The 22656-nt window shown below is 44.5% G+C and overlaps 1 protein-coding gene across 1 annotated transcript in view; it reads right to left on the bottom strand.

Annotated features, from left to right (window-relative positions):
• Positions 1-22656, bottom strand: part of LOC144680079 (serine incorporator 1-like) — a 252674-nt gene that overhangs the window by 21869 nt on the left and 208149 nt on the right. Inside the window, exon 8 of the mRNA XM_078541228.1 lies at positions 17791-17878. Within this exon, the coding sequence (XP_078397354.1) occupies positions 17791-17878 (88 nt within the window). The remainder of the gene's footprint in view (positions 1-17790; positions 17879-22656) is intronic.

The raw sequence follows: 22656 nt of genomic DNA, 5'->3' as shown, positions 1-22656 counted from the left end.
GGCTTAAAAACTGCTACATCTCCAAGTACTCTCATTTGCGACAAAGGGACTCTGAGCTGAAATGTTTCTCCCTCCACCGATGCTGCCAGGCCTGCTGAGTATTTCCAGCATTTTCTGCTTTTATTTCAGATTTCTAGCAGTGGTTTGCTCTTGTATTCTGCCAGGGCATGACTTGTGGTGAATTCCCCTGTGATGCCAACAGCCAGAATGAGTGATCAGTCAGCTTTGTGTGTCTAGCTAGCTACCCAGAGGTATAGGGTGCAATCGATTACACACACGTGGCAGTCCGTGGACCATCAAATGAACCAAAACTTGTTAACAATCCCAAAAGGACTTTCATTCCATCAATATAATGGAGCCGAATTTTCCGAGGAGTGGCAGTCACCATTGGATTGCTGCTCCGCTCCTATTTACTCACTATGCATCGGAGCTCCACATTCCTCGCCCGGACTTCCAAACCAGGCTTCTTCGGAAATGTGGAGTATATCTGTTCTCAAGGTCCTCCTTTGTAGTGCAAGAGCAGCGGGGGAAGCCAAGCCACATCCACCTTTTCACAGCACTGGCTGCTCTATTCCAGTAAGTTTAAACATCCCAAAGCCACTCTGAAAAGGAACGGAGTGAGGGCAAGTGTGTAAGGTAATTGGGTGAGGGTTAGGGTGGCAGGTGGGTGGGTGAGGGGATAAGGTGGCAGTAAGTGGTTGAGGTGGTAGGGTAGCAGGTGGGTCAGAGGGATAGTCGGGTCAGGGAGACGATTGGGGTGTCTGCGTGGCTAGTCGGATGGTCAGAGGGTTGGGGATCAGGGTGGTCGGGGGGTCAGGCGGGGGAGTCGGGTGGGTCAGTAGTATTGTTACCCAGGAGTTACAACTGGTTTTAATACTTCTAATTTTTTCCTGGACAACTATTCTGGTAAGTCTCCAACTTTAAATTAGAGTTTTAGGGGATTCTAGACGCAAGGGAATTGCCCACCGGAAGTCCAAACTTCCCGGGCAATTCCCACGTAGTCAGTTGGGGACTTCCAAGGGGTCCTCCGGTGTATCTTGGGGTGTACCTCTGGGATATGACCATCTGGAGATCAGAAGTTCTGGGCCCTGGTGTGCAACAACAAGGAGATTCATGCAGCTTTATGCTAGACTCCAGGAGAAATGTTTTCATACTGCAGGTTAAGATTCTGGAGCATTTCATATCAGGCAGTAGAATTAAGGCCTGGTTCGTAGGAGGCAAGGGATACTCCCTTCAAACTTGACTCAGGACAGCTGTGTGGAACCCCACCAGTGAGGCACAAGAGCAATCCAACAACCAAGTGGGTCATCAAGCAAACTATCAGCATGTCAAAAATGAACATCAAATGCCTTGATAGATCTGGAGGCAAGCAAGGGTGTTCAGAATGAGGGTGGTGTGTTTTGTCCTGCACAACATTGCTCAACAGGAAGGCTTGGACATGGAGGATGGACAAGGTGCTCATCGATAATCTTCTCATGATGGGAACATTGAACAAAATTAGGAGGAGGATAAGGACAATTAGCCAATATAAAGTTCAGACACGCATTGCCAGACCAGCCATGTACTTGGTGCCTGGGAAGCCAGGATTGCCCTATTAGCTCCAAGGTTCAGATAGTGATTCACACTAGAAAAATCAAAAAAGAAATCCTCCGGCTTGCTTCGATCACCACCACAATCAGCGCCACCCTCCTTTGCACAGAACAGTGCTTCAACCAGCACATATATACTGCGCACTCCCCAATGGGTCCTGTCATGCATTGACATTCATCATGATGTAACTCAAAATGTGAGTTTTTTGGGATGCAATAATGGGCAAGATGTAGAAGTGGTGCAAATCATTAAATTTATGTGCTATTACAAAAAGGAAACTTAACAATATAACTTTTTTGTCAAACACCCATGTGCATACAAAAGCAAAATACTGCAGCTGCAGGAAATCTGAAATAAAAACAGAAAATTTTGTAAATACCCAGCAGGTCTGGCAGCAGCTGTATAGAGAGAGAGAGAGCGAGAGAGAGAGAGAGGGTTAATGTTTCAGGTCTTTCCTCAGAATCCATGTGCGTACCCTTGGTGAGTTACAATATCTTTCTACTGCTTCTATGTGGTTTTAGCAGAGTTGGCATTGTTCAGGGCCCTGTTCTAATTGCCAAGATGCTTTTGCCTTATAGCTTTAGGGTTTGGGAGCCTTGCCCTTGTGTAGCAGTAGATTTGGCCATTGGCAGCAATATTGGGAACAGGCTGAGGTTGGGGAAATGGGTGTAAAGTGTGAGAGTTTTGTGTGGATGTTCCCTTTTTCCCATCATCCCTCTCCTGAGATAGCAGTTCATTGTTCCCACAACTCTTTTCTCGGTACATCGATGACTGTACCGGTGCCGTTTCATGTTCTCGTCTGGTCCTGGAAACACTTATCAATTTTGCTTCCAATTTCCACCCCTCTCTCACCTTCACATGGTCCATCCCCAACACTTCCCTTTCCTTCTTTGACTTCTCTGTCTCCATTTCTACCAATATTCATTACAAGCCCACCGGCTCCCACAACTACCTCGACTACAGCTCCTCACACCCTGCTTCCGATTAGGACCCCATCCCATTCTCCCAGTTTCTCTGCCTCCAATCAATCTGTTCCAATGATGCTACCTTCCACAATGGTACCTCTGACATGTCGTCCTTTCTCCTAAGCCAAGTTTTCCTCACCACTGAGGGCTCTGGTGGCTGACCCTCATCCATTGTCTGATCCATTTCCCACACTCCTGCCCTCACCACTTCCCCTTCCTCCCAGAACCATGATAGGGTCCCCCTTGTCTTCACTTTTCACCCTACAGCCTCTGCCTTTCAAAGCATCAGCGTTCACCATTTCCGCCAACTATAGCATCATGCCAGCACCAAATACACGTTCCCCTCCTCACCGTCCTAGGGCCCCAAGTACTCCTTTCAGGTGAAGCAGCGCTTCTCTTGCACTTCTTTCAATGTGGTCTACTGTATTCGCTGTTCCCAATGCGGTCTTCTCTACACGGGGGAGACTAAACGCAAGCTGGGTGACTGCTTTGCCGAACACCTTCGCTCAGTCCACAACCATGACCTTGACCTTCCTGTCGCCTGCCATTTTAATTCACCACCCTGCTCTCATGCTCATATTTCAGTCCTCAGCCTACTGCAATGTTCCAGTGAAGCCCAACGCAAACTGGAGGAACAGCACCTCATCTTCCGACTAGGCACTTTACAACCTTCCGAACTTAACATTCAGTTCGACAACTTCAGACCATGAACTCTGTCCTCCATATATTTTATATACTTTTTATTTTTTTTACGTTATATCTTTTTTTTATTTGTTTTCCAACCCCCTCCCCCACAAAGGCCAGTCTATATCTTGTTCTCATGCCTTGCTTTCAGAGAGCACTGACACTTGCTCTGCTATTAACACCTTCTGCTAACTGACCTTTATGCCACTATTAACACCTGCCTTAGCCTTTAACACTATCATTACAATTCCCTTTGTCTTGTGTCCATGACATCTTTGTCAAATCTCTCCTGAGTTCCTATCTATCCCTGACCTTCTATATTGCTCCAACTGTTCCACTACCTCTTTTCAACAGTATAAAACCCATCACATTTCTACCTCTCTTCAGCTCTGAAGAAGAGTCATACAGACTCAAAACGTTAACTTTGTTTCTCTCTCCACAGATGCTGCCAGACCTGCTGAGCTTTTCCAGCATTTTCTCTTTTTAGTTCATCACTTTCACCACTCTGCTGGAGACAACTTGGTGTAGTTCAGTGACACCTGTAGGGCCACACAGAAGACAGCAGGCACCTCCCGCACGGCTATGGTCATGGCCTGTGTTGACTCATTTGGGAGCTGTGCTTGAATCTACATGGGAGGCATTCCTGAAATTAACTCTGACAACAATCCACTACTGTTGCAGCATGGACATTTCCATCCTCTTCATTATTGTGGAGGGCAGGTGTGTCAGTGCCTACAAAGTTGCTGATGCACATTTATCATTTTCCTTCTCAACAGCTCAACCTCCAAGAAGAGCTGAGTAGAACTTGGGAGAAGATTTCAACCATGCTGTGCCCACCTCCCCTCCACCCCCCATCCTTGACACAAACTCTCCATAGCCATCCTTGCCATCAGTGTCCGCTAATGCTCACTTTTGAATCACAGGCTGTAAACTCAGCTGTTTAACTGCACCCACTGGGGTGTGAGTATTTGCACTGGTGCATGGCTGTATGTCCTGTGATGGTGCAGCTTCACCAGGAATGAGGTTCTCTCAGCAAACATCATTGGGGATGTCAGCAGCTCTTTGCCTGAAGTCCCTGGAAGAGAAAAGGAATGTATATTAATTAGTCCTGGCAAAGTAACAATCATCATAGTCAAGTTTCTCAGAGTTTAGTCATTGATGAAATCAAGTCAGTACGTGTGTCAGAAATATTTTTAATTCTGTTACGGGGCATCTGCACACTCCCAGTCTCTCCATCTCCAATTGACAGGGATGAAAATGTTTAACTTCTCTCCATGGCCTCCTCTTCTCACTTGCATTTTGCACTTTCTACTCTGACAAAGGGTGAAAGAGCAGACCTGTGAGTGACTGAGGCCATGTATTAACTTGATGGACCCACATTTGGCGATGGTGACTATAATCCACATGCATCACATTACATAAGAATTTCGGTTAGGCCCCAGCTGGAATATTGTGTATAATTCTGGACATCATGGACTGGATTTTACAGGGCACCATATTCCCTGCACCCCAGATTAAAATGTTGGTCGGGAGTCCGGGTATCAAAAAGCCGGCTGCCACACAGGCATTTTATGCTGGAAGCAGTGTTAATTGCTCAAGGTAGAGACTTTTGCCCTTATCTGGGGAGGAATTCCCACCTTAGAGAGCTGACGGCCAATCTGATTGGCCAGCACCTCTTTGAGTCAGCAGCATCAGGTTTGAGCGGTGTCCACTGCTGGGAATACAAGCAGTCCCTGAACAAGAGGAGGTTATGGAACCAAAGTGTGGGGTATTGGTGGAGCTTAGCTGGCAGACCCCAGTGAGGGGCTGGAGAGCCAGGATTGAGAGGCTGGGGATGGAGGGTTAAAGTGGGGTTAAGAGATTGGGGGGGAAGTGCCTCCGATGGGCACAGGGGACCCCCAAAGGAGGACTCGTCCTTGCCTGACATTGTCCCGTGCAGTAAAAGCTGCTAAGCTACCCACTTGGTGTGGATGTCACACTGCTGTGGGTAAAATAGTGGCGGAGGCAGAATGAGACACTTAAGTTGCTTTAAATTTGCCACTAATTAATAGGCTGAAGGGTGGGAAGGCAGTGGGAAGGCCATGCACTGTATTTTTTAAGCCCCCACACTCCCCCTCGCCTTTAAAAAAGCCAGCAGAAGGGCCATGAAATCCAGCCCCACATTTTAAGAAGGATTGCATACCTATGGGGAAGGTACAGAGGGAGTTCACCAAGATGATATCAGGATCAGGGATTTCAGGAGGTATGGTTGAAGGAGACTGAGGATAGGATTGTTCTCCTTTAAGCAAAGAATGTTAAGGGGGGACCTAATCGGGCTTTTCAAATTTATATGGGGTTTTGCATAGAGCTGGAAGGGAAAAACGGTTTCCTCAGGTAAGTCGTTGAATAATCACAGCTTATAGACTTCAAATTATTTTCAAAAAAATTAGAGAGGAAATTAGGAGAAATTTATTCACACAAGAGAGTTTTTAAACTCTAGAAAGCACTACCTGAAAGAGTAGTGGAATCAGATTCCACACAAACTTTGAACAGGCAATGTGGCATGTCCTAATTGGACAGATACTAAGAGGACTAATTTTCAGAGTTATGGGGAAAAGATGGATAGTGGAACTAATTGAGTAGTTCATTCAAAAAGCTGGCATAGGCATGATGGTGCTGAATGTGCTGTAGGATTCTAGGGTTGGGGTGATTGGCAGCAAAGGATGGATAAGTGGGGAGATGAGGAAGTGCATTGAAAGTGAAGGATGGGTGCTGTTGGAACTTAAGTGTTATGTGTGATGAGCGATGTGGTAGGGTACTCTTGGCAAAACAAAGAAAGGGGAAGGTGTTGTAAAATGTAGATGAATCAGCAACTTACTCACTTTTTGTGCCCTGGTTCAGTCATTAAATTGCTTCCTGCCCTGTTTCTAAGGGCACAGTCCTCCTGCTGCTCACCTCCTCGGTCTCCTTCAACCACACCTTCTAGGCGAATGTGGCAGACTTATTTTTCTTGTTGCTGGGGAAAGTTAACTGCCTCCTGCTCCTGAATACACTAAAGCAGTAAGCCAAGGGAAGCATCAGTAAATTTGTGTGTATAGCCTTGCTCATCCAGAATCCACATTCACTAATTCTCGCTGTCTCCTAAAACCTCCCAGCTCCTCCAAGTTCCATTTTTACATTGCTCCTTTAAATAGCTGACTTGAGATCACATCATGCAGATACGCATCACACCCACAGTCACAGCTTGGAGTCACGAAACATGGAAAGAAAAATGGAAGTAGCCAATGAAGTTGAAATGGACCATTCTGACCTGCAAAATTTTCTTCTGGGTTTCACATATGCAATCCCACACTACCTCCACTCAGAACATGCCCTTCAGAAAGAAAGACGTGCACTGATATAGCACATTTCACAATCACTGGACATCTCAAGGTGCCAATGATGTACTTTTTGAAGTACAGTCATTATTGTAATGTAGGAATCCCAGCACCCAATTTGCACACAGCAAACTCCCACAAACTAAAATGTGTTAATATGCAGATAATCTCTTTTTAGGGTTTGATTGGGGGATGAATATTAGCCAGGACACTGCAGGGATAATTCCCCTGGTTTTCTTCACAACAGTCTACCTGAGCAGGCAGATGGAGCCTTGGTTTAACATCTGATCAAAAAGACAGCACCCCCAACAGTGCAGTACTCTGTCAGTACTGCACTGTGTGCCTTAAATTGTGTGCTTAATTACTGGAGTGGGGCTTCAATCCAGAATTTATGACTGAGGCGAGAGAACTACTAACTGAGCCACAACTGACTTCGTGTTAATCTCAGGGCCAATGATACACTTGCGAACTGCAAATTAGCTTCCATCGCAGATGTCCCCCATGGTTCTCTGGAAGAAAGTCAAAGATATAAAATTTAGCATCAGCGGAGAGCTCAGCATTGCCATCTCTGCAGCTGATGCTGTCTGGTTACAACAGATGTCACAACTCTGCAGCTGCCTCGCTGCTGCACTGCTGCGATGGTAGTTCTCTTTTGACTTGTGTATTAGCCAGTCTAGCTGTTTATACCAGATACATGTTCATTTGGAAAGTTAACAGGTGATTCAGCTGCATTATTACTATTTAATTTTGATTGGCTTCTTGGTTGTATATAACTGTAACGCATACAACACATTGGGTACATTACTGCACTTCTGAAAGTGTGCAAAAAAAGACAAATTAATTTAACACTTTTGCACTGAGGAAATTAACCCCAAAACACAACTTAAAATATCACAAATAACAAACAAAAGACTTAATGAAATTAAATCAGGTGCATTTAAAAGATTATTTCCTATTTTATCAGGCGCCTCCCACATTTACCTCCAGAGTAGATTTTCTAATGTGTTGTGTGTTTTGGCAGTCAAATACTCTGGTTGCGCAACCAATTAATTTTGCAACACTGAACTTGCTTTAATTACTGCATTTTTCAGGCAATTAATTATCTGCCAGTTTCACACTGCCCAGAATTATATTTTTGCCTTTCCCCTACCTGTAAAATTTCAGAATAGTTTGGAGCTGCGGGGGTGGTGGGCATGGGGAAGGGGTGGGCACAGGATAGCTTTGATGAGATTTATTCTGAGTTCAGAATTATAGGCCTGGGTTTAAGTATAGATTTGGATTCTGCATGGGGTCAAGAGCATTGTGAGTAGCTGGGGGCTGTTGTGGGTTCACAGAGTACAACAGGAGAGGGATAGAGGAGAGTTTAACGAGAGTGTGGGAACCCCAGCAGCACTAGAGCACATTGAGAGAAAGAGAGACAGAGAGAGACAAAAGTTTACAAACAGCAGAGCCACAGAGCACATCGAGAGAAAGAAAGAGAGAGTGAGAGTGATAGAGAGTTTATAAACAGCACGGGAACACCTCTAACAGCAGAGCACATTGTGAGAGAGAGAGAGGGGGGCAGACAGAGTTTATAAACGGCGCAGCAACATCTCCTACAATAGAGCACATAGTGAGAGAGAGAGAGAGTTTATAAACAGCGCAGGAACCTCTTTAACAGCAGAGCACATTGAGAGAGAGAGAGTTTATAAACACCACAGGAACATTTCCAACAGCAAAGCCTGTGGTTGAAAAGAAAGATCAAGGTGTGACATCACAGGGAAGCAGGAAAGTGGTTGGCTGGTGACTATTTTCTCTTTTTCTTTAATCTAAACTCGGGAATTTCACTTGGGGTTAGTAGAACTTTAATTGAAATAAAAAGAATATAAGCACAAGCAGCGCTAAAGACATAAATTAAAATTTAATTAAGAAATTAATTAATTACTTAGTTAATTAAAATATAATCAAGATGGCAGGTCCAGATGATGTGTTGCAGCTGTCGCATGTGAGAGCTAGTGGAAACCAGTGTGATCCACAATGGCCACATCTGCAGTAAATGTTTGTGGCTCGAGGAAGTTCGGCTCAGAGTTAATGAGCTGGAGTCAGAGCTTCGGGCACTGCGATGGATCAGGGAGTGGAAAAGTTACCTGGACACTTTATTCCAGAGGGTAGTCACAATCCTTAGACTAGGTACTTCTGATCTGGTCCGTGGTCAGGGACAGGAGGGTGTGACTGAGAGTGTGACAGGTATGGGGATTAAGAAGGTAGAAGTGGAGGAGCCTCAGCCCTTGCAATTGCAGCTTGGGGCTGGAGAGGAACTGAGTGGGAGGGAGAGGATCCAATTGTCGTGGTTCACATGGGTACCAACGACTTAGATAGGACTAGGAAAAGGGTTCTACATAGGGATTGTAGACAGCTAGGGGCTAAATTAAAAAGCAGATCACAAAGATAACAACCTCTGAATTACTACTGAGCCAGAAGCAAATTGCTATAAAGTAAATAAGATTAGAGTGTTGAATGCATAGCTCAAAGATTGGTGTGGAAGAAAGGGGTTTTGATTCATGGGGCACTGGCATCAGTACTGGGGAAAGTAGGAGCTGTACTGTTAGGATGGTATTCACCTGAACAGTGCTGGGATCAGTGTTCTGGTGATTGTATAACAGGGTGGGAGAGAGAACTTTAAACAAATTGGGGGCGGGTGGGGGTAGGCAGGGAAACACGTGTGAGATGAAGTGATTAATTAAAGAGAAAGGACAAAGAAATGGAGCAGGGTAGAGATAGGGTAATGATGACAGTGTGGCAAGAAGGGACAGAGCATAAGAGAAGTCCAGCAGATGAGACCAGAGTTTGGAAGAATGATAAAAAAGCAGAATTAAAGGCTCTGTATCTGAATGTGTGCAGCATTCATAACAAAATGGATGAATTGATATAACAAATTGAAATAAATATATATTGACCTGATAGCCATTTCAGAAACGTGGCTGCAAGGTCACCACGGCTGGGATCTAAATATTCAAGGGCATTTGATATTTCATAAGGACAGGAAGGTAGGAATAAGTCATGGGATAGCTCTGTTAGTTAAGGGTGATATTAGTACAGTCGTGCGAGATGACCTTAGCTCAGAAGATCAATATGTAGAATGAGTTTGGGTAGAGATAAGAAATAGCAAAGATAAAAAGTCACTTGTGGGGGTAGTTTATAAAATCCCTATCAGTAGCTACACTGTAGAACAGAGTATACAGGAAGAAATAATGGAGGCTTGTAATAATGGTCCTGCGGTAATTATGGGTGATTTTAATCTTCATATAGATTGGACCAATCAGATTGGCAAAGGGAGCTTAAAAGTTGAGTTCATAGAGTGTATTTGTGACAAATTCTTAGAGTAGTGCCTTCTAGTGCCAACCAGGGAGCAGGCTATTTTAGACCTGATAATGTGCAATGAGAAAGCATTAAGTAAAGAACACATAGCAAAGAAGCCTCTCAGCAACAGTGATCGTGACATGTTAGAATTTCACATTCAGGTTGAGGGTGAGAAGCATGGGTCTAAAACTAGTGTCTTAAACTTAAATAAAGGCATTTGTAAAGATATGAAGACATAGCTGGCCAAAGTGAACTGGGCAAATTAGTTCAAATGTAACACAGTTGAGGAATAGTGACAGGCATTTAAAGATATATTTTATGACTCCCAGCAACGATATATTCCATTAAGAAAGAAAGACTCTATAAGAAGGATGCCCCATCCGTGGCTAACTAAGGAAGTTAAGGATATTATGAAATTGAAAGAGAAGGCATACAATACTGTGAAGATTAATGATAGTACAGAAGATTGGATAGATTTTAGAAATCAGTAAAGAATGACTGAAAAGTAACGAAGGAGAAATTAGGAGTATGAGAGAATGCTAGCTAGAAATATAAAAACAGATAGTCAGGGTGGGATTTTCCCCGCATTGCACTAAATGCGGGAGTAGGTGTAAAAACCAGCAATTTCTCACTGACCGCAATGATGGGTTTTCATGCCGTATTGTCTGCTTCCCGCCTGATTAATTATGCACGGAAGGGAAACACACCGGTTTGCTGGTGGGCTGTTAAATGTCAAAGGGGGATAGTTAGGTTCTCCCTTGTTGGAGATGGTCATTTCCTGGCATTTGTGTGGCATGAATGCTACTTGCCCAAGTAAGCCCAAAACTGAATGGTGTCCAGGTCTTGCTGCATGCTGGCTTCATTACTTGAGGAGATGCAAACGGAGCTGAAATTGGATGCCAATAAAACGCAAATTTAGATAATGTTCCAAAATTTGTCAACAGTCCGTTGAAATAATTAGTTTGCAAAATAGGGTGGGGCTAGCACTGTTACCTTCAGCTCTGGTAGTCTGTAAACAGTCCAGACTAATGGGAATACAAATCTTGTCTCCGTGCAGTGTGATGAGTGCAAGTGAAACAAGTTTTGGATGTTTTAACTCAATTTCCAACAGACCATAGCTAAGACTGATAGCAACTACAATATCTCACCTCCAGAGTGCAGATGAAATTCAATCAAGCGTCAGATCCGTAGGAAGATAAATGTTGATTTATAATCACTGACTTCTGTCCTACCAAAAATAAAACTTTGAGAGGCCTACCATTAACTTATATCCTAGGTTACAGCACAGAGACGTAAAATCACCAGATCTACAGCAGTGAATGTGTAATTATATAAATTATATGTAATTATGTCATAGGTCAAATGGATATGATAAAGCTGGTTGCATGGCCAACTATGTCTTGCACATCAACAGAAATGTACTGTATACTAACTCTTGCCTGTTACCTATATTTGTATCTTATTGTCGTTTTTTTTGGTACGTTATCTTTTTGTGCTCGTCACTGTGAAGAATGTCAATGTTGAAGACTGGATTACTGTTCTATTTCTCACACCAAATGGCAATTACTCCAACATCAATATTGTGTTAAAACTACAGAGGGGTTCTCATTCCCTTCTGTCCCAACAAATATTCACAAACCCAACTTCAGCAAAAAACCCTTTGGCCTCAAAACCCTTCCATCGACCTCCTTGTATTCCTTGATCCCACTGTGCTTTTGGTGCATATCTTTGTCAGCCCCTAAGCATTTTGAAGTGGATGTGCCTATATACTTCATATACTTCACCTGTCACCATCTAAAGGCCACTGCACTGTCCCCCCAGTCATGTGTCCAAGGGCAACCTTCCCCATTTGTGACCCCTCCAGAGCCCTGCAGCCTCTTCTCCTGCCTGAGGCCAGATGCCCCCTTCCCCAGTGGAACCCTAGCTGTGCAGCCCATTACCATTGGTCTCACCTTACCACCGGTCTGATAGGTAGAGACTCGCCTGTGACAACCTCCTGAAAGTGATGTGGTGCTGCCCGTGAAGCCTTGCACTGATTCCTGCAAGCGCTGCATGACATAAGGCGGCAAACTAGCCTCAGAGTGACGAGCGAAGTGCAGGTCGCCAGGTGCACGTTGCTTATGTGCCGCTGTGAAACATATTGTTCTAACTGTACACCAAAGTGGTCTGATGATCCAGTGTGCGGGATGATTCCAGCAAGCAGGGCTTATAATAAGATGGAAATGTATTAAGATGACATTGCTGACATGCTGTGGCGACAAACGCAACCTGCCATTGACGGGCGGGGCGGACCATTGCAAACTGGCTCCACAACAACGTAAAACCGATTTTTGGCCTTCTCGCAATATTTTCCACACCCGCCCGCCATGCGCCCGCCGCAAATGGGAGCGGAAAATCCCAGCCTCAGAGTTTTGAAAGAAATTAAAAAGGAAAAGAGAAGCTAAAGGAAGCTTTAGTCCCTTAGAGGATGAGACTGGGGAATTAGTAATGGGAAATAAGAAAATGGCAGAAGCATTGAACAGGTATTTGTGTCTGGCTTCACGGTAGAAGACACAAAAAACTTACCCAAAATACTTAAAAATCAAGAGGTTAAAGGGAGAGAGGAGCTTAAACCAATCAGAATCATTTGGGAAAAGGTACACGAGAAACTATTGGGACTAAAGGCTAACAAGTCGCCTGGATTTGATGGCGTGCATCCTCAAAGTCTGGCTGCTATAATCTCTCTGTCCTGAAATCTCGCTGTGTTAACCTCTCTCTCCCGAAGCCTGGCTGTTTTAACTTGTCTGTCTCGAAGTCTCACTGTTTTAACCTCTCTGTCTTGGAAGTCTCGCTGTTTTAACCTCTCTGTCTCGGAAGTCTCGCTGTTTTAACCTCTCTGTCCCGAAATCAGGCTGTTTTAACCTCTCTGACTCCAAGTCTCGCTGTTTTAATCTCTCGTGCCGAAGTCTGGCTGTTTTAATCTCTCTGTCCCTTAATCTCAATGTGCTAACCTCTCTGTCCCGAAACCTCACTGTTTTAACCTCTCTCTCCTGAAGTCTTGCCATTTTAAACCCTCTGTCTCGAGGTCTCGCTGTTTTAACCTCTCTGCCGGAAGACTTGCTGTTTAATCTCTCTGACCCGAGGTATCGCTGTTTTCATCTCTCTGTTCTGATGTGTCTGTTTTAATCTTTCTGTTCCGAAGTCTCACAGTGTTAACCTCTCACTCCCGAAGTCTTGCTGTTTTAATCTCTCTGTCCCCAACTCTCCCTGTTTTAACCTCTCTGTCCTGAAGTCTCCCTGTTTTAACCTCTCTGTCTTTAAGTCTCCCTGTTTTAACCTCTCTGTCTTGAAGTCTCCCTGTTTTAACCTCTCTGTCCTGAACTCTCCCTGTTTTAACCTCTCTGTCCTGAAGTCTCCCTGTTTTAACCTCTCTGTCCAAAGGTTTCACTGTTTTAACCTCCCAGTCCCGAAGTCTAAGTATTAACCTCTCTCTCCTGAAGTCTCACTCCTTATCATCTCTGTCTCAAAGTCTGTCTACTTAAATCTCCCTGTCCTGAAGTCTCGCTGTTTTAATTTCTCTGTCCGTAGACTCGCTATTTTAATCTCTCTGTCCTAAAGTCTCGCTGTTTTAATCTCTCTGTCCCAGAGTCTCACTGTTTTAATCTCTCTGTCCCGAAGTCTCACTATGTTAACCTCTCTCTCTGGGAGTCTCACTGTTTTAAACTCTCAGTCCCGAAAACTCGCTGTGTTAACCTCTCTCTCCGGAAGTCTCACTGTTTTAATCTCTCTGTCTTGAAGTCTCACTGCTTTAACCTCTCTGTCCTGAAGTCTCGCTGTTTTAGACTCTCTGTCTTGAAGTCTCACTGTGTGAAGTCTCACTCTCTCTCTGGAAGCCTCGCTGTTTTAATCTCTCTGTTTTAAAGTCTGGCTGTTTTATTCTCTTTGTCCCTTAGTCTTGCTGTTTTAGCCTTTCTGCCAGGAAATCTCGCTGCTTTAACCTCTCTATTCCAAAATCTCGCTGTTTTAACCTCTCTGTCTGTATTCTCGCTGTTTTAACCTCTCTATCTCAAAGTCTCGCTGTTTTAGATTCTCTGTCCCAAAATCTTGCTGTTTAAAGCTCTGTCCTGAAGTCTCACTGTTTAAAACTCTTTGTCCCGAAGTCTCGATGTTTTTAACCTCTCTGTCCTGAAGTCTCGCTGTTTTAACCTCTCTGTCATTAGTATCATTGTTTTAACTTCTCCGTCTCGAAGTCTGGGTGTTTTAATCTCTCTGTCACTTAGTCTTGCTGTGTTAACTTCTCTCTCCCAAAGTCTCACTATTTTAACCTCTCTGTCCCAAAGTCTCAATTTTTTTAACCTCTCTCCCAGAGTCTGGCTGTTTTAACTTCTCTGTTCCGAAGTCTGGCTGTTTTAATCCCTCTGTCCTGAAGTCTCGCTGTTTTAACACCTCTACCCCAAAGTCTGGCCGTTTATCCTCTCTGTCCCGAAGTCTCGTTGTATTAATCTCTCTATCCCAAAATCTCACTGTTTTAATCTCGCTGTCCCAAAGTCTCACTGTTTTAACCTCTTTGTCCCAAAATCTTGCTGTTTTCACATATAAGATCCTGAGGGGACTTGACAAAGTGGATGCTGAGAGAATGTTTCCTCCATGTTGGGGAATCTGGGGACATAGTTTAAAAATTAGGGGTCTCCCATTTAAGACAGTGATGAGGGATTTTTTTCTTTTAGAGGGTCATGAGTCTGTGTTGTAGGGTGGCCGAGTTGTGCTATTAGAGATAAAGTTGATCTGCAGACACTTCTTGGGTGGAAACATTGGCCATGATTTTTCTCTCATTGGGCGGGCTTGGCGGGGGCAGGTGGGAGCGGTTGGGAAGCTGCCGCGATCGGGACCGGACGGCGATTTCACGCTGATGGGCCAATTAAGGCCTGCCCAGCGTGAAACATGAGCTGCAGCGCTCAGTGCTGCCTGTGTGGGGGAGGAGGAGGGTGAGTGCGCAAGTTCACGCATACGCGTAACTGCGCACAGCAAAAGCTCCCTGAGACACAGAGCTGTGTCAGGGAGAAGAGTTCTGAAAATTAAAAATAAAGATTTTTAAAATGTTAAAAAAATAAGTCCCCTCATGTGACTCTGTCACAGGAGCTGGAACATGTTATTAATAAAATGTTTAAATTTAAATTTTATTTTTATTTACTGTTGGAAACCTTATCCCGCCCGTGGATGAGGTTTCCTGAAAACTGAATAGGCCGCTTGGCCTTTTCACCTGCCCGTCAATCGTAACATTGGACAGAATTTTCTTTCAACCAGCAAATAGTCCCCAGCAGGTATAGCTCCAGCATAATTACTGAAATCACGGGGTCCAAAGACTTTCTGGGACTGTGGTCGGGATTTAGAAAAAGATGGCCACGGAGTGGCGAAGACGGAAGTCTCGCCTCCAGTTCCGCCTCTGGCCATTTTCAGCTGAGCGGGTCAGGAACCTCGCACATGATTTAGAAGTTGCCGGCATCACTGGAGAAGTGGGCATTTCAAAACTTCCGGAATTTGCAGTGAGGTGGCCGCATTTTGGAACACTTCCCAAATCACACCTGCAGGGTGGAGGCATGAACCATGGATTAGAGGTGGAATGAGTATGGTATGGGGTGACAGGAGGCAAAAAGAGGCAAGAGGGATACGGGGGGGGGTGGTAAGAGAGAGGAGGGTGAAGGGGGGTGAGGGATGATAGAGGTGAAGGGGGTGTGAAGGTGATAGGGAGGTGAGGGGTAGTGAGGTGAGGGGGGTAAGGGGCGAGGGGGGTAAGGGTAGGGAGGGGGTTACATTGATGTGAAGAACTGAGCCGATTCTTCTAGGAGACAGGCCTTTTAACCTGGCTGCTTCAGCACCGGCCCACCTCTGTCTCCATCTCCAAACCATCCCACCCCTCAAGAGATGAAAATCCCGCGGATCAGCACTGCTGGGCTAGAGATGGGATCGCAATGTCTCCAACAGGAAAACTCCAGCCTGGGTTTGTAAAATTGGATTGCATTTATGGTAGTTGATTTCCTAACCTACGTTATTTTATTTAATGTGCATTAAGATTAATTTGAATTTAAGATTATAATTAATGATTCCTTTGATAAGTAAAGTGGAAAAAGAAAAGCTTAAACAGCAAACAGGGCCAGCAACAATACTTCGGCATTTTTTTTTTTGCTACACAGTAAGAAGCTCAAAGGCCCAGATTTTGCAGCCTGCAGTGAAGTGACAGTGCTCAGTGCTGAGCTTGAAGTGGCTTTCCCATTTTAAATCTGGTGCCAAGTCAGGGGGACCTCTTGATGTGCACCAGCAATGATGTCAGCAAGCGATTAGGCAGTCAATCACATTGAAGTATTAACACATAGCAAGTCAGGAAGTTAAAAGCACCTAGAACCCTTCACTTTTAATTTAAACTTTCCACACAGTGATGATGATTGAATTAACATAGGCTATAATAAAGGTAAACAACCTTTTAAAGAAAAGCATTACTTTTAAAAGGTACATGGGGCTGGATTTTACGCACCACCCCACCCCACCACAACCCCGCCGAACACATTTTCGGCAGGGAGGCACGTAAAATATGTCAGGTCACCATCTCACTGCCTTCCTGCTCACTTCCGACCTGGTGCCCATAATATGGGCAGGCTTGCCTAGTCTAGCCTGCCCACAGACCTGTTGAGGCTGTTACATGGCCAATTATTGGGCACTTAATGGCCTAAGTCCACCTCCACCACCATAATATGCTGGCTGGCAGAAGGCGAACCAGAATAGGCAGACCACTTTGTACTAAATTCGCTGAAAGGGCAGGAAAGAAAGGGGTTACCTCCTTTAGAGGTACCCTGTGTGCATTGGGGCAAGCCCCAAGGCCCCCAAGATAGATGCCTCCCCACCTGGCCTTCAAAACCAGCACTCCCAAGCTCTCGCCATTCGCCCCCCCCGCTCCCCCGCCACCCAACAGCGCTCTCTGATCCCTTCCTATCCAAAACCTTGGACTTACCTCTCTTTGATGGCAATGTCCTCTTCACCCCAGGAACTGCTTGCTGTCCCGGCAGTGCCCTCTACAGGGTTCTGACACTGCTAGGGCTGGAGGAGCTGCCAGCCAACCCGACTGACTGCAGCTCGAGAGTGGAGCTTCCTTTGACTGAGGGTGAAAGTCTGACGCTCAGCTTGGTAGGGCTGCCTCCAGCATGTTATCACTGCAGGGCATCCTTCTGTCAACGTCCGTCGCTTTGCAACCGACTTTATTTCCAGGGGGTTGGGATGAACTGTACACCCACTCTCCCCCTTGTAAAATTCAGCCCCATGGAACCTTTCGTCACTATGGAGAAATTTGACATTCCTCAAACATAATATTAGCTATTCAGAGCCAGCGTGCATGCTTAGCAGTAATTCTGAAGTTAGTGCACTGTTAAAAAGGCAGCTGCAATTCATTCAACCAGGCGTAACTTTTTCAGATTTTTACGGTGAGATTAATAGTGTAATTTCAATTGCCTTCCATGATTTCTGAATGGGGGATCTCACAGTGCATCCTCTGGGGAAGCATAGAATCACGGAAATAACTCATGCATTTCTGTGTTATTCTGTGTATGAGCAGACCCCAGAAACTGCTGTCAGTTTCAGTGGAGTAATGATTGTGAATTTTGACAGTTTTGCAGTCATTTCTACTGCAAAATCTGGGCCAAAATAAATTCAATGGCAATTATTAACCCTTCTGATGAAAGGTTGTCAACCTGAAACATCATTCTCTCCGCAGATGCTGCCTGACTTGCTGAGTATTTCCAGCATTTTCTGTTTTATTAACAGGTAATATTAGATTTGCATGTCAAAATGAGGAAGGAGTATATATCAATAAGAGAAAATAATCTACTTACTTGGCTCATTTGTCATTGCTGACCAGGTAAGGCACATAATATACAGAGTGATGATGGAGGATTGAAGGCCAGTGCAAAGCTGAAATTCCTAGAATGGAATAAAATTTAGTAAAGAGTCTTAATTGTTAGTGAGCAAGTAAAAAGTAAAATCTAATAACTTATGATGCATTCTTAATCATGAGGCTTCTTTTTTGCTGATTAACTTGTTAAACTTATAGGGTCAGGCAAGAAAAACAAATTCAATTATTTCAAATTGTATTGGACATAACTTCTGTTGTTCACAACAGTATTAAGCAGTGTAAAAATAAAAACTAATAATGCAAATAAATGTTCCCAAATAGCACCAAAACATTTTAAAAGATTGCTTACAGCAGCTTTTAAACTTTCCTTAAATTTTCTGAAAGGCAGTTAATATTGCTATTATTCACAAAATAAATCTAAAATGTTCAGCTTACATAAGTTTAAACAAGGCCAATGCCCGGTCTCATCGTAAGTCAAAGGATAAGCTATTTTACACTGGTAGGAGCTCAGTGTAGTACATGACTTACAATATTACAGTGACACATATCATTTCTCAAGCCAAGAAACTGTACCTTTCTCCTAATCATTTTCCTTGCTTCTTTCTCATTTTTGTTTACATATCAGCCTCTTTGTAGAGCTTCCACAGTTTTCTCATTGTGCTGTCTACATCATACCATCCAACATTCTTTCTCATTGATTCTGCCATGCTGTTTCTGTGAGACTCTCCACCCCCTTGGTTCTCTTCTACATCTCACCAGTGTTTCTGTGCCATTATCCTATATGTTCCATGAATGATGTACTTAACATGTTTCCTGTCTTTTAGAAGCCGTAAGGGTCATTGGAAAATGGGGCTCATGGGGCCGGATTTTCACCACGGAGGTGAGAAGCTCAAGAAACAACCCCCGCGCACATAATTTTCGCTTAGGGAGGGTGGGGGGTCAGGGGCGTGATCTAGTCAAGCCTGTTGCCTCCAGAGGCAGTTCAGAGACTGTCATGGAAGTGGATGAGTGACACGGCGGGCTAGTTAGAAGGACTACCTCAGTTCTCTGAGGCTTTGTCCCCCAGTTTTAAAAAAGGCTGGTAGGCCCTCTTGCCCTCACCTCTTCGCCCACTCCCTCACGCCCTCTAGTACAACACCCACTTACCCAATACCCCCTCATATCCCCACACCACCCCCATGCCATCTCCATTGCCGCTCACCCAATATTCACTATGGATAGGCTTCAGGAGCCAGGTGGAGATGAAGAAAAAATACATTTTTAATACTCTAAGAGAATTCTTCATTCATGCACGCTTGATACTGAAAAAAAACTTTAATTCATGAAACCTATTCAAAGATTTAAGATCTAAATCTACAACGAGCCACATGTACTAGTTATCTGCTCAGTAGTGTCAGCCTGCATAAGGCTTTTGCTGAGTAATGTGGATGGGGGCGAAGTGGCAATGTGGTCAATTACTAATTATGTTTTATCAAGAATCAACTTGCTGTTTCATGCTGGTTTAAAGGTTTTCCATACAAAATATTTTCATCTTAAAGCCGTTAAAAAAAATCTTGGGTCAATTCCATCCGCCTACCAGACTCTTCTGTAACCCCAAACCATTGTAGGTCACAGCTTATCACATATATATTTTGCAGTGGGACTGCCATTCCAACACTTGAGAAGGCGGAGATGGTTTAAAGGGGAAGAAGAGCAGCTTTGAAGATCAAGATTTCAATTTTTTTAAATTCCTGAGCTGGAGATCAAGGTCAATAAAGATTTTTTTTTAAAAAAACAAGAGAAATACAATTGCATGTGCAGTGCTCATATGATGGGACACAATAAAAAAATATTTTCCTTCTAAATTTTAGTAGTGTTATTTTATCCTCAATTTGTTGCAAACCTTTTTTTTAGTAAATACTCAACTTATAGAAGGAAACAAGATTTGGTCGAACATTCCTCAGCTGTTCCAGCAGACTCCCATTGTACCTCCAGCAGGATTACTCAGCTACTGCTGGGTACAGCCTGGAATTGATGGGTGCGGGCAGAGGTTTGGATAACTCGCTCATTCTTGTTTGGGGAACCTTTAAGCTTGCCCTCATAAGGTCATTGAGATGGGGCCTGGGTAATCCCTGCACTGAGAATTCCCACTTCCCTTGACTATATAGAATCCAGAGTATATTTGAATGCTGATCTGCTCAGTAGAATGAAACTTACTGGCTTCCAGAAGGCATATGTTGGTCCCATTCAAATATGACTGAAAGTTTAAGTGTGAAGTGGGGTAGATAGCTGGGTTCTCTTGGTGGTGCCCAGTTCTCCCAGGCAGCAAGCTGGTAAAGTGCCTTCCCACTTCCAATTCCAGAACAAAATGCCAGAACTTTTGCTTGTGAATTTTTGAGTTCAGTATCCAAAACAATTTTTGAAAACTGTTTTAAGTGATTTAATTGGTTCACTTTTTTCATTGAGGCTTCTGCTGTCCAATTTACTCTAGGCTGCATATTTTCACATGTCATTACGAGTTTTTCACTGAAAAACTATGTTTTTCTCATATTCAGTTGGTGCATTGCCTATGTCTTCAGCTGTAATTTCAGTGCCGAAATTTGACAAAATTTGTGGACACAAATGTGACATTGAACTGTGGCACCCGAAGTGTCCAGACAAGATGGGGGGAATATTAACCCACAGTCAGTGTGAGTGAACAGTATTTACTGGTTTGTACCCATCTGATCTGCTCTGGTAGGTATTTTAGCCCCACAATTTTTTTTAGTTGACCAATGCGGGTGCCAGAAGCAGTTGGAAGCCTCAAAAATGCATGTAAATTGGGACCCGACAATGTCAGTAGGACTCGGTCTGATACTAACATCAAATAGTGGAGGTCCCACCCACTACTGAGCCCACAAGGTAAAACCCAATGCGACTGGTCTCAGGGAGAGGAGGGGGACAATTAGAAGCAATATTTAAAGGATTATTTATGTACTGACAGTCAGGTTGTTGGGATCTATGGCTATCATGTTTTTTTGGATTTCCAAGGGATTTTTCAGTCTGGATATTGCCTGTTCCTGATTTCTTTTTCCTATACTCACTGTAAGTGAGCACTCACAGCTTATAAAGGGTGCCACTACTGCCTCATTGTTATGGATGAATGAAAAGGAGCAACAGTAACAACAGAAACAGCAGCAACAGCAGGCTGAAGAACCAGGGGGAGTAGCAGTGGTACCTGTTAATAGATAGAAGGTGAAGAGACTGCTCGTCGATGGCCTTACCCAGCACACAAGGTCTTTAGACTAAGGCCTGTCTTGTCCTTAAACATGGTATTTCCCATTTTCCTCGGGGCGGGTTTAGAGGCCGGCTGAGTTTCATGCATGTGCAATTCGCGGAGGCAGCTAGCCATGTAAAATGTCAGGCACTTTGGATTCGGATTTTGGCATCCCCGCTGTATGAATCCTGAAATGTGCAGAGCAGACCAGGCCAGAGGACGTCAGTCTTTTGGACGTTTATTTTGGATAGCCAGGGGGAGAGGTAAAGTACCCCTATATTTCAGTTTGTATTTACTGGCCCAGTAGTGTCAAGGACTTAATTCCCACTGTTTTCCCCTAACCCAGGGTGGGGGCGGGCTTCTGGTGTGCCAGGGAAATTTTCTGTTGCCACTGGCTGTTGCACCCTGGCGAAAGGAAAAAATTAGTGCTTCAGAAGTGTGCGGATTGATCCAGGCTACTGAAGGAGGTTTGCACCCTTTCCTGGCCGAGACACTGCTCTTGCAACCACTCAGTGTTGCATGCGTCTCCCCATGAGATTGGCCAATCTCTCCTGCTCAGAGCTAATGCGCTTGAGCCCCCTGGAGAATGTGGAGCTCATGACAGCGATGGACCCTCCAATTGCAGTCCAAGAGCTCCCACTGCCTCAGGGAACTCTGCCAGATGTCCACACATCTGCTCCAAAAGCTAACGCCTGAGTCTCCACATTCCTGCCCACTGGAGCATCATCATGACTTTCCTCCTTCCTCTGACAGTGACTGTGCACAGATATCTCGGACTCTGACACCTCCTCCTGCACTCTGTTGTGGTGACTTTCACCCTGTGCCACTGACTCTACATGCGTGCTACATCCCTCCAAAGTGCTTGTATCTGAGTTGGTGGGGTGTAGGCTAGTATGGTGTGATGCTGCATCCTCCGTCTTCCTCCTCTTGATTCCCGAGGGATGATCTGAACCTGTGGGGGGTTAGCGAGCAGAACTGCAATTTGTGGCGGACACAAAATATTTAGGTATAGCCCTTCTCATTGTGAAAGCACACTCTGATGCTGCCTTAACCATGCTTGCACTGCCCGCATGGCACAACACCATCATTGCACTCCCACTCATGCCAACGTCCCATTGTGCGCAGCAAAGTGACAGCATGACCACCATCATTACCATGTGTCAAAGTAATCTCAACATCTCCTTTATCACCTGCTACTGTAGATTCACTGTCACCAACAGACAGCTCTTCCTGCATCCTGGTGACCTCCACGGCCATCTGCTCCACTAAGCCTCAGGTAATCTGACCGACCCACCGTTTCCTCCCCTCGAGAGCCGGCCATCGCCTTGTCATTCTTGGCCCTTTTGTTCTGTAATCACAACATGAATTTATGATACCCTCATATATAGCACATGCAGAGATATTGCTCTTCAATGCGTCTGCACATCACAGTGCCTATTCACGTCTGTTTTTGTGCACAGTTAAATGTGCTGCTTACACAAAAAGCCTTAATGCTGAAGCAGAGGTATGTGCCAGATCTTGCACTTTATCTGCAGCACGCAGATGTGACCCTTCTGTTTGACCACTGTGTCCTTGAGCCAAGCTACTCACCTTGCGAGAACGCAACATGTC

Source organism: Cetorhinus maximus, chromosome 4, assembly GCF_964194155.1.
Source record: "Cetorhinus maximus chromosome 4, sCetMax3.hap1.1, whole genome shotgun sequence".
Classification (NCBI taxonomy): Eukaryota; Metazoa; Chordata; class Chondrichthyes; order Lamniformes; family Cetorhinidae; genus Cetorhinus; species Cetorhinus maximus.
Note: the sequence above shows the minus strand (reverse complement) of the source record. Positions and strands in the feature narration are given on the sequence as shown.